Below are 15,852 nucleotides of genomic sequence, written 5' to 3'. Positions count from 1 at the left end.
GTCGTCGGTAGTTGTACGCGGACGGCATGGTAGCGCAGCGGATCGTGCCGCTGCCTCACAGCAAAGAGGTTTGCTTCCGTTCTGTGTGGGGTTTGCATGTTCTCGCCATGTCTGCGTGCGTTCTCTCTGGCTTCCTGTCGCCTCCAAAAACAGAATGTAGATTAATTGGTCACACCAAGTTGTCCATAGGCGTGAGTGCAGGTGTTGGTCGTCTCTTTTGCGTGGCCCCGCAATGAGCTGGCATCTTATCTATTGTGTACCCCGCCTTTCACACGTACCATACTGGGATCGGCTGCAGCAGACCCGTGGATAGCTGGCGAGATAATGGATGGATGGATGCCATAGCTGTTGTACACACGACTCGTATTCAATGCCTAATATGTCTGAAATCATAAATTCTTCTCAAACCTTAAGCTTTCTGCAGTGATATTAGTATATAGAACCCAACTACCTAAAATAAATTACTGCATTTTGTTACTTTGTGCCTGGGACATGCACAAAGTGCACAGCCGGAGCTGAGATTTGAACCGCTCACCTTTCGGTCACGGACACCCTTATCAATAGTGCGAGCCTCCACCATTGCCAACGTGTAAAATGATTCTCTTCAGGTTTTTTTAAGGAACTGAAACCAACTATTTTCTGTTTAGATGAACTGGTTTTGAATAGTATCTGAATGTCTTCAGTCAGTGGTATTAATTGACAAGATTGTCTTGTACAACAAACCATCAGACAAACAAATAAAACACAGTATATACTGACACTGATACTTCACAAAACTTCAATTGCAAGTCTTTGTTTACCATGAAAGCACTTCACATACAATCCGACGCAGGATGGGGTCGGGGAATTTATGTGAGAAAACAGCCTTAAGCAAAATCTGGATTCCCCTGCTCATGAATGATCTGGGGAAATCCAGTCGCCTCATCCCTCCTGCTTTCGATGGAATTACAGTGGAGAAACTGAAAAGAGTATATTTTTAACCAAGATGGGCTATATCTGGCGTATTCATATTGTAGACAAAAAAAGACGTGTTAATTTTTTTTGCCAAAGCATAAACACCTTTTTGCTGTTTCTGTGTATCAGAGAGAGAATGGGAATGTCTAATTATTCTAGGTTTGTTTATTACCAGGTACGGTACAGAATATTTCAGATGTGGTAATACTTCACGTCGGAGGCTGAGGGCAACCCCCCACCCCTCTGCACACCCACACACACTTCTTATCCATCTCTCAGGCGATAATCCGAAACTCAGTTTGTCTAAATATAAAATATGACATGCAAAAAAAAAACCATAGAGGAAATTCTCTGCCCACTGCGTCAGCAGGCTATTGGGTCAGTTTAAACTTGTGCCAGGATGGGGTTGGTGATGATGCATGCTGCTTTCAGCACTATAAAGTTGCCTGTGGTCAGTAGATGCACACAATCATCTGGATTGCCACGACTGGACTGCTGCTCTTGAATTACATTTTTTATTGTCTTCTCTTCAGTGTAACTTCATCCAAATGGTAAGAAACACGTACCTGTAAATAATACAGGGAATTAATGTTCAATGAGTATGGAGAAAATGACCAGTGTTGCTCTTGTTATTTACATGATCACAAAAAGGATCCAGGCAATCATTCCACAATGATGAGCATAATGTTGCTTTTCAGTCAAAAATGAAATTAACAACAATCACTTGAGAAAAAAAAATATATATTTATATACAGGGATAATTTAATTACTAATTGTATTTATTTTCAATAATCTTCTCTCAGAAGACTTCAACGCCGTGGCTCTTGGGCGCTCTGCTCGTCACCCTCACAAGAGCTCATGGGCTCCACCAATTTCCAAGAAACTGTATGTCTTATTTATAAAAGCAAAACATGTCATGAGAGCAACACATTTTCATACCCTGTATGTTCTAAATCTGTTCATTGTTACATGCCAGCATTTGTGTCTTTGTCCATGTGTCGGTATCAATAAATGCGCAGTTGTGGTGGCAAATAGGAACCATCCCGCCACGCTGACCTGCAACACGACGACGCAGGAAGCTGTTACATGGATGTTTCAAAGTGGCATAACGGAGAAGAAGAATGTTATTTTGGACAAATATAGCATACAGGATGGCACAAATCTGATCATGTCAGACTTAGGTAGACCCATGTTGGGAAATTACAGCTGCTGGAAGGGAGCTGAGTTGTTATCATCAGTCTATCTGTTTCTGGAAGCTGAGGAAGAAACAGAGTCAGGTGAGATACTCCGGTTTCATTTTTCATTCATTCTAAATTCTAAATATAGTGAGGATCTCTTTAATGGTAGAGTTTTATTTAATAATTACTCATTTTTTAACTAAACTTGTATTGACTCACTTCCTGGTTCCATATAGATTCTCCCATCCACTGTCGGGCAAGGTCTTATGACTGTAACTTCACCTGTACGTGGAACAACAGTGGATACGCAGCAGTGCGCCTTGGACTGGGACACAACTGGTAAAAAAATGAAAAGACAAATGACAGTAAATAGGCCAGTAGTAGTGATTATAGGATGTGGTGATGGATCAATATTCATCATATCGCTGCTTGCCTGTGTAGCAGTGAACATGGGAAGTCATGCCGCTGGATCAGCAGCAGCAAACAGCTCTCAGATGGGGGATTCCAGTTCGAGGTCTCCCACTCCCTCTCACCCTACGCGGAGGAAAGCACCGTGTTCACAGTCACTGCTGAGGCCATCAAGAACAACTTCATCCGGAGGAGGACCGAGAGATTTTATCTGAGGGATATCAGTAAGTTGCGTGCAACTGAGCCGCTTTAGTAGCATTCAACATGTCTATCAAGATTAAACGGCGAGCAGCATTGTTTTTCTTTTTGGCAAAGAAAGTAAGTCAAATTAATGAAATGTATTCAGAAGTTTGTTTTTAAGGATGAGATCAATCATTTTAATCCTAACAGTGCTTTGTTCCAGTGATATATTGTTTATTAAAATAATACTAGGATGAATTGAAATTATTTATTTTACTCAGGTTTCATAAAATCAGTGTATAAGAAAATTATTTTCACAGTAATGCTAAAAGAGCAAAAGCAGCTACCGGTATATGAAAACCAACAGATTCGAGAATAGAAGGCATACAATAGCAGTTCTGCTCCGTCGTTAAGGCCCTTCCTTGTTGGTTCAACTTGAATGATTCCTTCCTGGCTTCTATTTCTTCGTTTTCCTTCTGTCCAGTTCAACCTGATGCTCCCCAGATTGTCAAGTGCCAGGAGATGGAGCAGAAACTGAACGTGAGCATTGAGCCACCATCCACCTGGTCAACTCCTCACAGCTTCTTCATCTTGGAGCACCAGATTGAATACGTTCGTAGAGATGACGGTCAGGTATGCTTGTACTGAAACAGTCCAGTGATTCTGTTTTACTGCCCGGTACACTTGGGTTTCTTACTGTGTAAAACTGTCTGTCTCTAGGTTAGAAGATCTTTATCTGCTCTCATCCCAAAACGTATCAGCCAGCTGAGAGTTCGCTCCAGAGACTCACTGGTGCTCTCCAACTGGAGCCATTGGACCTCCTGGATGGAGGTAATCTTCTGACATAATCTAAACCCAGCACTGGTTAATCCTGCTCTCTCTCGCTTTTTTTTTTTATTACATGCTTTCAATGTCCTCTGTCTTTCCTGCCACTCTTTTTCAATGAATGTTAGTTATATGTTAGGAGGAGAGAGATAATACGGTGATCACTTAAAGCTCATTTTCCTTGATTTTATATAATCAAAATGGAACACTTTTAGTTAATTTATTTGATTTGATTTATAACACATAATACTTTTTTTCATATTCATTTCATATTTATTTTTAAATAATCTACACAAACTAATTATGGAAACAAATTCATGGACAAAATGTGATAACTGAAAACAAGTAAATCAATTTGGGTTCTTTTAATCATCAGAAGTTTGAAGACTAAAGGAAACCACTGGGTAACAGACATTTTATGTTGATACATTTTATTTGAACTCATTGTTTAAAAGACTATCAGTTCTGTAATTCAATCTAAAACTGTGTTGAATGTTGAATAGCTAATGCTGGTTCTGGACACCAAAATATATTAAAGTATTTGCTTTTCATTGATGGATTACACTTTAGTCTGCATTTTGCAGAAGTTTTCAAACAGTATGCTTCTTGTCCCTAAACTGTCTGTGAATGTGTTGGTCTGTCTATCTACTTTGGTGTTGAGTTTTCTGCTTCCTTCCTTATGTGTTCCTGCCTCTTTTTTTATGTCTTCATTTTATGTGTGTGTGAGTACTGGTAAATAGAAATCCCCTTTAAAGTACCTTATCTACATGGAGGTGGTAAACTTAATATAACCTTTATAGTGTGTGAATTTTGTCTTCCTTTCATTTTTGAGTCAAGGTCAAAGCAGTAAATTAGATGTTTAGTGTCACTTTGAATTTAATAATAACGCTTCCATAAAATATGTGTTTTGAGAAGGAAAAATCATTACTAATAATTAAAATCATTTTACGATAAGACTAATTTATGACTGACTTTAAGTGTCTTAATCTTAAAATAATATGTAATAATGTTTTTTTTCTTTTTTTTAAAGGCTAATATTATAATAATGGCATATGTTTGCTCAAAGGCAACAAAACAATTAAACAGATGTTAATTAGCTGTGACTGTTTCTTCATCATTTCACATCAATCCTTTCACTCATTGCAGGTGAAAAGAACGGGAAAAGACTTATGCACACACAAAAAAACGAAGAAAGTCCTGACCTGATTTGACAACTGTTTCGACTTCAAGGAAAGGAGAAGAAAAGGAATGAGAGACGAGCCGCAGTATCTTTTGAAAACGTTCAATATGTTGGAAATAGGGTTGTTCTGTGTGCACCAGCCTTTTATTTTGGAGTCAAAATAAATAAATATTTGGTTGAATATGAAATTGTTCAAGTGCCTAAACCATCCGGCTGCAGTAAATATTTATATTCTGTTAAAAAACTTTCACTATTCAATTGGTGGCCAGTGCTTTGTTTTATATTTATTGTCTTTACAACATCAGTGTGAAAAGAAAGGAAGCTGGAGCTGTTTGATGGCACATATGAAAGAATCGCATAACAATATCAGTGTTTAATCCCGGCTCCGCTTCTTACAACATTGTTCATTTGCACTTTCCATGAAATTTCCACATATATACACACAGCAATTTACAAGGATCCAGAAATAGGAAATGTAATGGTTATCTAATTAAAATATCCAAAAATGAGTTTTCCTGTAGTGTTGTGATTGTGCAATGGCAGAAAGATGTATTTGCATGGAAATATATTCACACACGCGACAAACACTCATTAGAATTGATAGATATTTTGAATAGCATGTTAAATTAATTTATTATTATAGCATTCATTCATATTTAACCATATTTAACAAAGAAGCCCTCTGATGAGTGTGTCCTCGTTTTTGTTTTTTTTGTGACTTCAGAATTTAAAAATGAGATTGTTTGTTTGTAAGATGATGATGAATATATTTATTAGATAGAATGTTAGGGTTCAAGTACAGTCACACAGTAGCATGTATTACAGTACAAATACAGTCAAACATCCCGTCTAAGAGGAGCATTTCTAAAAAGCCCTTGCGGTCTTGTTTCCGTTGAAAGTCCTTCGTACATAAATCATCGACATTTAACAATACAAATTTAACAAAACCAATATTAAGTTACTCAATTGATGCAAAACAACAATAAATTAAAAATAAATTACACCAGATGCAAAATTACAATAAATTACAATAAATTACAAGGACAACGTAGGTGGACAAAAAGGGAGGGTGAAAAACCTGTTAAAACAATTAGCTACCGCCAACCTGTCGGTCTGGAGTGAACCACTCGAGTTAATGCAGATATTACTGGTTTTTGTTTGGAGTCTGTAGCTGCAGCCTAATTGTTTTAGGGCCTCCCACAGTTTTTGTGGGTTGCTTTTGTTTGCCTCAATGTTCTCATTTAAGAAATTCTTTTTGGCATTTTTGATCATTTTGTTAACCACATTGCGTAGTTTTCTGCTTTTTTCAAGTAGTTCCTCGTTGTTGGTTTTTCTCTACTCAGAGTAACATTTGTTTCTGAGCTTGATGGCATTCAATATTTCCCCCTTCATCAAAGGTTCTGTACGGGTTCTGACCCAAACAGCTGTTATGTGCTATCTTATCGATTACAGACAGAAATGCAGATTTAAAGGAAGACCAGGTCCCCTCGACAGAGGCGGAGTTTAAAGCATCAGACCAATCAGTTTCCTCCAGCGCTGTTGTGAGAGCTTCGGGGGAGTAATGCTTCATAGTTCTGCAGTTTATTGTGGATCAATGAGCTGCAGCTGGAAATGGGAATCAAGATCACAATTTTCATGGGACCATGTTTGTGATGAATTTGCTGCCATGCTGTGTTACTGTGTCTTTGATGTAACGTGTCATACTATTGTCTTTGATGGTAGTTGGGGAGCGAGGGGAGGGGTGTATGGTGATATTCCACTTTGGTGTGCTTTTGAAGTCATCTAGAGGAAACCTATTTATATAAACACACGAACACTCTCAGGTATCTCCAAAGATCGATGACAACTACAGAGATGCAAGCATCACCGCAGAACTCCGAGGACAAGGCTCTGGCCCTCCATGCACAATCCACTTTACAGCTCGGTGAGCTTTTCACAGGATTCCTTGGGAATCTCACCAAGGAAGAGCGGGAAGATCTTCAGTCAGGGACCGTTGATCCGAATACTGACGCACAGCCTGGGAATATGCTCACAGATTTAGTTCAAGTCGTAACTGATGATGTGCATCAAGCAGTTCTGGAAAAAGCTCCAGAACTGCTTGAAAAAATTCCCAATTCTCCCCCGAAACCAAAAACGTCAGGGACCGGCTTTGCTGTTGCACACCAGCAAGTCCAGGACGCGCTGGAAGACGTGATTCCACCAGTCCTTGCCTTTACAATGGGTGTCCCAGAGGTCGTTGAGGTAGAGACACCGTATGAAATGGCACGGCTTTTATCCAACGAGGTGACGAAGAGCTTACTCCCCAGCAGCAGCCCCGGAAAAACTGCAAACACGCCGAAAGCCAGTGAGCATGTCGTCAAAAGTCCCGGCACCAATCAGTTGAGGATAACGCGGCGCTTCAAGGCGCTCCTGCAGAGATTTGCAGTTAAGGTCCGCAAATTTCTCTGCAGGAAGAAAGCGAAAGAAGTGTCAGCAGTGAATGTGGGAGATCTTATTCCTCCAGACGTGCAATGTGCCATTAAAAATGCCGCCGAAGCCGTCGTCCAAGACATAGAAAGTACCTATTTTAACAGGGAAAATGTCGTCTGTGAACCCACAGAAAAGAAAAAGGAATTTCTCCAAACAGCAGCGTCGCCTGAAGACTTGGAGAAGCGGTGTCGCTGGATTATCACAGTGCTCCTCTCAAGGATCTTCCAGGGGAAAGTTGACATAACGGACATGATGGACATGACTGAGCTGATGACGAGTCTGCTAGTCGCCAGGATCCAGGAGTCGGACATCACTCTGGAGATGAACATGCAACAGGTCAAAGAGCTCGCCAAAGCTGTCCATAAGAAGCTCTGCAAACTGATGGACGACACATGGAAAGTTTGCATGAACCTGATGGGGAAGAAAGTGTCAATTTACACGCTGGTCATCGACATGCTGATGACATGTCTGGGGAAGACAAAGAAGAAGAAGAGCAACGCTTTTGTTTGGGTCTTCAGGTTGAGGTAGAGACACCGTATGAAATGGCACGGCTTTTATCCAACGAGGTGACGAAGAGCTTACTCCCCAGCAGCAGCCCCGGAAAAACTGCAAACACGCCGAAAGCCAGTGAGCATGTCGTCAAAAGTCCCGGCACCAATCAGTTGAGGATAACGCGGCGCTTCAAGGCGCTCCTGCAGAGATTTGCAGTTAAGGTCCGCAAATTTCTCTGCAGGAAGAAAGCGAAAGAAGTGTCAGCAGTGAATGTGGGAGATCTTATTCCTCCAGACGTGCAATGTGCCATTAAAAATGCCGCCGAAGCCGTCGTCCAAGACATAGAAAGTACCTATTTTAACAGGGAAAATGTCGTCTGTGAACCCACAGAAAAGAAAAAGGAATTTCTCCAAACAGCAGCGTCGCCTGAAGACTTGGAGAAGCGGTGTCGCTGGATTATCACAGTGCTCCTCTCAAGGATCTTCCAGGGGAAAGTTGACATAACGGACATGATGGACATGACTGAGCTGATGACGAGTCTGCTAGTCGCCAGGATCCAGGAGTCGGACATCACTCTGGAGATGAACATGCAACAGGTCAAAGAGCTCGCCAAAGCTGTCCATAAGAAGCTCTGCAAACTGATGGACGACACATGGAAAGTTTGCATGAACCTGATGGGGAAGAAAGTGTCAATTTACACGCTGGTCATCGACATGCTGATGACATGTCTGGGGAAGACAAAGAAGAAGAAGAGCAACGCTTTTGTTTGGGTCTTCAGGTTGAGGTAGAGACACCGTATGAAATGGCACGGCTTTTATCCAACGAGGTGACGAAGAGCTTACTCCCCAGCAGCAGCCCCGGAAAAACTGCAAACACGCCGAAAGCCAGTGAGCATGTCGTCAAAAGTCCCGGCACCAATCAGTTGAGGATAACGCGGCGCTTCAAGGCGCTCCTGCAGAGATTTGCAGTTAAGGTCCGCAAATTTCTCTGCAGGAAGAAAGCGAAAGAAGTGTCAGCAGTGAATGTGGGAGATCTTATTCCTCCAGACGTGCAATGTGCCATTAAAAATGCCGCCGAAGCCGTCGTCCAAGACATAGAAAGTACCTATTTTAACAGGGAAAATGTCGTCTGTGAACCCACAGAAAAGAAAAAGGAATTTCTCCAAACAGCAGCGTCGCCTGAAGACTTGGAGAAGCGGTGTCGCTGGATTATCACAGTGCTCCTCTCAAGGATCTTCCAGGGGAAAGTTGACATAACGGACATGATGGACATGACTGAGCTGATGACGAGTCTGCTAGTCGCCAGGATCCAGGAGTCGGACATCACTCTGGAGATGAACATGCAACAGGTCAAAGAGCTCGCCAAAGCTGTCCATAAGAAGCTCTGCAAACTGATGGACGACACATGGAAAGTTTGCATGAACCTGATGGGGAAGAAAGTGTCAATTTACACGCTGGTCATCGACATGCTGGTGACATGTCTGGGGAAGACAAAGAAGAAGAAGAGCAACGCTTTTGTTCGGGTCTTCAGGTCTTTCTGTGGCCTCTTTCGGAGGTCAAAGAAATCCGAAGACCCATCCAAGTCTTTTCGGTGAGACAATCAGGTCCGTGTACACCCGCCCCCCCACGCCTTGCAGGTCATAGGTGTTGCAGCGCCTATCACAGCTGGCTATGGGCGCGCGGCGGGGGTGCACTAGTCCAACGGTGCCAGATGAATGAATGAATGAATGAATAATGATACCGGACTGACTTCAGATGAGTCTTGGAACGGTTGCTTCTTTAACCGCTCCACAAGGACTCTCAGAGCTCCTGCTCTGTCTTGCTATCGCTTCCCTACATCTCCTTGTGTTTGACTCGTCTCCGACCTGCCATTCTCTCTCTCTCTCTCTCTCAACCCAGCCGGTCAGACAGATGGCCGTCCACCATGAGCCTAGGTTCTGTCCAAAGTTTCTGCCTGTTAAAGGAAAGGTTTTCCTTGCCTCCGTTGCCAGTGCTCGCTCTTGTGGGTCAAGTTGGGTTCTGTCTTTCCCTGCTAATCCTTTAAAGTGCCCTGAGATAACGTTATGTTGTGATCTGGCGCTATATCAATAAAACTGAATTGAATTGGATTAAACATGTAATAAACACAATTTTAATGACATGATCAGGTCGTGTACACCCGCCCCCCCACGCCTTGCAGGTCATAGGTGTTGCAGCGCCTATCACAGCTGGCTATGGGCGAGCGGCGGGGTGCACCCTGAACATGTCGCCACACATACTGTATTGACAATTTAGAGCGATAAAATTCACAAACAGAAATGAATTATTGAATAAAAATTAGAAAATGTCTATATTTGTCTTGTCTATTATATTGATGGTGTAAATATTTACATGAATCTTCAACAAGAAAAAAAAAAGTATTGTACTGATCTTCATTCACTATTTGTAGTCCTGGAGTCCACTTCATTAACTATTTGTAGTCCTGGAGTCCACTTCATTTACTATTTGTAGTCCTGGAGTCCACTTCATTAACTATTTGTAGTCCTGGAGTCCACTTCATTAACTATTTGTAGTCCTGGAGTCCACTTCATTTACTATTTGTAGTCCTGGAGTCCACTTCATTAACTATTTGTAGTCCTTGACGTTGTCGTGGTAGCAGCCTCAGAGGCTCAATCTGGGACGGGGCAGCAGGGGAGGGGGCTGGAATGAAGGAGGGGGTGTTGAAGGACAAAATGGACAAGGAAAGTGAAGATACCTCTGTGTCGGGCACTTAGGACGAGCTCCGAGTCCACAGCGCGGCGGAATGAAGAGAACGAAGAAGAGTGAGAAACGAAACGAACGCCAGCATCTGATATTTGGCTCTGATGAATTCTGACTTGGTGGGACTGCAGAGAGAGACGGGCCGTCAGAACTGGGTGGAACCATTTCAGACCCCCCCCCCCCCGCTGTACGGGCTGCACTCACTGGACTTTGTCCTGGGGGTTGGGTTTCCTGCGGCCGCTCTGGACCTGAGCCGGGTCCAGGAGACTGTGTTCCCATGTGGAGTCGGCCCCGTTACAGGCCAAAGTCTGAACCATCTGAAACACAGAACAGGACCCGGGGGGGGGGGGGGGGTCAGGGTTACCTGTGGAATACCAGAGGGGGGCAGAGACGACACCCTTCGCCGGTCCCCCCCCCCCCCCCCCCCCCAGTCTGCCCGTCCGACGGTCCTACCTGCAGCAGGGCGGGGGGCCAGCCGCTGTGTCTCAGGTGCTTGACGATGGAGATGTGGCGTCCCGGGCTGCGGTGGACGGAGCAGCACTCGTCACAGATCAGGACGCCCCGGTTGATGCTGGTCCAGCCCGGATCTGAGACAGGAAGGGACGACATCGGTCAGGCGGTCCAACAGGTTTGAGGCGAGAGGTGAGGTACACCTGGGACAAGTCCCCACAGGCCAACACAAGGGACCCCCCCCCGGAGAATCCTGAGGAAGACCTAAACCATGGACACACCTGGAGGGGGCAGCTGCTAAAATGCATGAACACACGCACACACATACACACACAGTGAGGTCATGTGAGGCTGCAGGAGACAAACTGTTGCATTGATGTTGAAGTAAATATCATTAACTCTAGTTTTGTTTTCATAGATAAACTTTAACAGCCGTAGAACTCGACATGGTAAAACATTCACTTTAAACTCCGTAAAGACTCTGCGGGTAATTACACAATACATGAAATAAAAAGAGAAACAGTCAAAAGGTTAAAAACGTTCTTTCCCGTTCATTTGCGTGACGCGTTAGTGGAATCGGTTTATAGCAACAACTTGCCGCGAAGACAAAGTTAGCCAGAGCCGCTAGCAGCGCAGCAGCTAAGCTAACAGCGCTAGCTCACCGTGCTAAGCCCGCCAACACGACAAACAACACAATTGTGTTGAAATCTAACCGTCGCGACGCGTGTTGGTTGTTGCGGGGTGTGTAAGTGCCTTGAGATGACTTTATGTTGTGATCTGGCGCTATATAAATAAAACTGAATTGAATTGAATTGTAACGCAAAGATGTGAACGCAGCGGGGAACGTCGCGAGCCCGAGACTCCGTTAGCCAAGCTAGGCTAGCGCGATTAGCAGTCAGCCCAGACGAATAAAATCAAAACAAGACATAAATCTGACAAAATAATAATTTATTGCAGCTTCTGATCAAATCAATACAAACATGGTGCTGGCCGGGGTGAGGGCAGAGACACGTCCCGTTTCAACACGCCTAGCTTCACTGTTTGTTTTGGGCCTAGGCGAGGCTTGTGAGACAGGGACGTTTCCTGCTCTGCGGAGCCGCTGACAAGTGACAGCAGCGTCGGGCTCAACATGTCCCCTGCCCGGGCGTATTGTTCCAGCACGGCGGTAGTTTTTCATCCTCCCTACCTGGCTCACTGACCGCGTCGCTCCGATCAGGGCCGCGCTCCGTTTCACCTCATCGGTGATATTTACTAAAGCTGCGCGCTGCATTTCCTGTGACTGACCGGGAGACGGCAGCTCCTATACCTGTCGGACTCCGCACACACACCTCCGGTGTGTCTCCGGTCTACCGTGGAGGAAAACTGGGGGGTAACGGCGCAGGTTGATGCTGCTGTCTGAAGGTGGGGCAGACTCTAGGCATAGGCGAACTAGACGGTTGCCTAGGGCGCCACAAGCTGGAGGGGGCGCCACTCCAAGCCTTGAAAAGAAATTATATTAAAAAAAAAAAAAAGAAAGAAAATAAACTAATAATAGTTATAATTTATAGCCCCAACGGGCGCCCTTTTCTCATGCTCTCCCTAGAAAATAAAAAACAAACAAATACAGAAAAAATTAAAAACAACCCCCCCCTCGTTGTTTGTCATTCTTGGTATGACCTGAAACACAATGCCTTGACCGTCCAAGGATAGGGAGGAGGGGGCGATTTATCAGTGCGCACCTCAGCTAGACCGTGACAGTTGCTGCTGCAGAGAAGAGCTTCTCCAAACTAAAGCTTATAAAAACTTACCTGAGATCCACGATGTCACAAGAGCGTCTCAATGGACATGCTTTAATAAGCATAAATCATGAGCTTTCAAGACAGGTATCATTTGATGATACCATCAGTATCATCAAATGATACTTGTCTGAATGAAAGATGTCTGAATCTGAATCTGAATCTGAACCATCGATGCCTTTGCTGCAAGGAAGTCCAGACGTGTAACATTTTAAATGTAAGCTATCATGGAAAGTTATTTGCTATGTATCTGTTTTGCATTGTTTTTTGTGGAAGCTGTCAGGACTTTTAATTTCCTCTTAATCTGAACAGTAACCCTGTTTTATTTCTGTTTATTTATTTTATTTTATTTTATTTTATTTTATTATTTGTATTGTATAGCGTGTGCTAGTTGTTTTGAAGAATAATTAAACTTTTAAGGTCCGTCATATGGCTGTTGTTATTAATGTTTTATATATATAATGTTTGCCGTGTATGGGGGGGGCGCAAAATCATAATCTCGCCTAGGGCACCACAACATCTAGTAATAACACCAGTGAAAGATCTCTCAGTCATTACACACCATATCGGCTTTAAGAGATCTGAAGATAACGCAGAACAAGTTTACCCAAACAACTCAGATAAATATTGTAACACATTTTACTGCGTGAAACGTGTGTAACCATACATGGTGGTACTCATATAATTTAAAAGTACTTATTCCATAAAATACTCCCAGTATCCAAGTCTCTATACTGTAGGGAGCCAAAGGTTTGATAACTTTGTAGTCTACCGGTCTTTAAATTGACTTTCAGTGTGAGATGTTCATAAGAACAAGGTATCTGTGCAGTTGTGATGTAATGGATAAGTGTTCACAGATTTCTTTCTTTTAGAGATTTGATAAATTGAGCACACATTTCCGGAAATTGAGTAAAAAACAAAACAAAGACAAACTGCTTCATACACCTGTTTTATTTTACTTTACTTTGACTTTTAAACTTACATTTTCTATTTTAGTTGACAAAGTTCTGGTTGGCACATTGTAACAGACCACAAACAGTGTGTAAGATTGAAACATGAATATATTTAGCTTTAAATCTACAGCAAGAGGGTTCTTAAACAGTGAGTGTACACGCAACAACAGCTTAGTGAACCCAAGAGCGCTTGATTTTTCTTTTATTATTCGATTGTTGTCTCCTTACAAAAGCCAGGAAACAAGGAGAGTGAAATATTGAGGAGGTTGAAAAATGTCTTATGAACTCTTTCACCGCATGCATCGATCCAGAGTCCGCAGGCAACACTTTTTGATTGTCAGCGCTTCTCCTGAGACTTTGGATTTACACCAGCCTTCATAGAACATGAGCCAACCCTGAAAAGGGCGAGGAATATGCTGTTTACGCGCGTCTAGTGTAAAGAGGTCGGGATATCATCTTAATTATTTTATGGAAGATATTTATCGTCACACCTCTTCTTGCATCTTGGGCATATTCTGGCCCACACTGATGGCTTCTCTCTGAATCGGACTCCCCCACATGCGCTAAAACGAGCAATGATGGCGAAAAGATTAGTGGCCTCGTTCCTAAATCTCAATCCACGTCCCATCAGCAATCGGAGGATGATAAAAGAGGGACCCCATGATGGAAGCTGGTCACAGCAAAAATTAGAATTCGTATGGACTCTCTTTCTTGTTTTCTTTCTTCTCCGCCGAAAATGAACCTGTTCTGGAGACGGAACCGTTTGGTAGCAAACACGGTGACTGAATTTGAAATCTCAATTAAAACATGCCAATATAGACCGTTACATTTTATATGTAAAATAATTATTGCATTCCTCTTAATGGTTCCAAACCAGAAAACAGATGTCAGACGAATGTAACGTTAAAATATAGCGTGTTAAAATGAGCTTCCGTTGAGGCTTGCTTCAGCAAAAGAGGTTTAGAGAAATGTTCATGTGGTGGAAAAAGGATGAAGAACTTTTTATTGTTTCATTTTATAAATTTAGAGTGTTAGAAAAAAAGCCAATGAAATATACCTAACTTTATAAGGAGCGCGTAAACCGCACTGCATTAAAAAGAACCTACCTGTAGCACAACTATTTTAATTTAATTTTAAATACATAAATAAATAATGTGATAATTTGTTACTTTCAGATAATTACTCTTTCATGTAGATATACATGAAAATACGACAAAAATTCTAAGCAGCAGCAACAACAACAACAACAACAACAACGAAAAATAAGTAATGGATAAATAAATGTGAAAAAAAATTTTACATAAGAAGTTTGACAACTTATAAAAATAATTGATTAGCATAACGAATATCGTTTGTTTCAAAACTTTGAAATTTGAGTTAGCAACAAAGCTGCAAAGTTTTGACATGAAGTTGCAGTGTTACAACACGTGGTAGATGTTGCTACTGTGAGTAGTTTCAGATAAAAAAAATGGCATTTAAAATACCTTAATCACATAAATGTTCACGACTCATCTGTTGCTTGCTTTCAAATATCAACCTGCCTTCCCAGATGACGGAAACTCCCCTGTAACAGTTTTTATAGCAAACATTTAAATGAATAGAAACCTGTAAATGTCCTAATACAAGACGAACATAAATAAGAGCGTCTCTGATTTAGTAAGAATTGTTTCCTTATAATTACAGTAATTACCAAAAAAACCCATTAATTTAATGAATGAATTAAATCATTAAATCATTAATGATTTAATGAATGACCCATTCATTTAATGAAGTTGACAACCACACTTGAGGCTGATTTGTTACCTTGTCCTGTGCCAAACGCAAAGCCTCCTCCACACTGCTCTCCACACGGCCCCCCGCAGCGCCGGGCTGCCCCAGATATACACCGTAGGGGTCACCAGCGCATTCAGCCGCGCCATGATGGCGAACAGGTTAGTAGCTTCATTCCGAAACCTCATGCCTTTCCCTGTGAGCTGTCTGACAATTATATTAACGAAGGATGGACACCAAAGAGCCAAGAAGCACATCACCACAAAAACGATGATTCGCAGCGACTCCCTTTTGCCGTCTCTCTCAGCACCGGGCGCCTCTCGCCCCAGCTGATTCCTGGCTATGATGTATAATTTAATGGTCATCAGCACTTTAATGACAACAATAATCTGCAGGCTCATGACACCAAACGCATTTATCCGCGCTGCCGTGGAGACGGGCACCAAGTTCTGCGTAGTGAGAATCGCGTATGTGTAAACC

At 42.5% G+C, this 15,852-nt stretch overlaps 1 protein-coding gene across 1 annotated transcript; it reads left to right on the top strand.

Moving 5' to 3' along the window:
• Positions 1–26: 26 nt before the first annotated feature.
• il12b2 (interleukin 12B 2) lies at positions 27–3,563 on the top strand. The gene is made up of 8 exons (XM_068760844.1): positions 27–90; positions 1,414–1,505; positions 1,758–1,839; positions 1,974–2,231; positions 2,369–2,471; positions 2,574–2,764; positions 3,205–3,353; positions 3,441–3,563. Exons 1-8 carry the CDS (start codon positions 27–29, stop codon positions 3,561–3,563), a joined length of 1,062 nt encoding a protein of 353 aa, XP_068616945.1.
• Positions 3,564–15,852: the final 12,289 nt, after the last annotated feature.

Source organism: Brachionichthys hirsutus, chromosome 4 (genome assembly GCF_040956055.1).
Source record: "Brachionichthys hirsutus isolate HB-005 chromosome 4, CSIRO-AGI_Bhir_v1, whole genome shotgun sequence".
NCBI classification, from domain to species: domain Eukaryota; kingdom Metazoa; phylum Chordata; class Actinopteri; order Lophiiformes; family Brachionichthyidae; genus Brachionichthys; species Brachionichthys hirsutus.
The sequence above is the reverse complement of the archived record's forward strand: the minus strand, read 5'-3'. Positions and strand labels throughout refer to the sequence as shown.

What these genes read in the sequence shown, in the direction of transcription:
- il12b2 (XM_068760844.1), top strand. Translation starts at nt 27, where the DNA reads ATGGTAGCGCAGCGGATCGTGCCGCTGCCTCACAGCAAAGAGGTTTGC. An exon ending in TTGCTTCCGTTCTGTGTGGG is followed by an intron (nt 91 to 1,413) that starts GTTTGCATGTTC and finishes TGTGGTCAGTAG; the next exon opens with ATGCACACAATCATCTGGAT. An exon ending in CCACCAATTTCCAAGAAACT is followed by an intron (nt 1,840 to 1,973) that starts GTATGTCTTATT and finishes ATAAATGCGCAG; the next exon opens with TTGTGGTGGCAAATAGGAAC.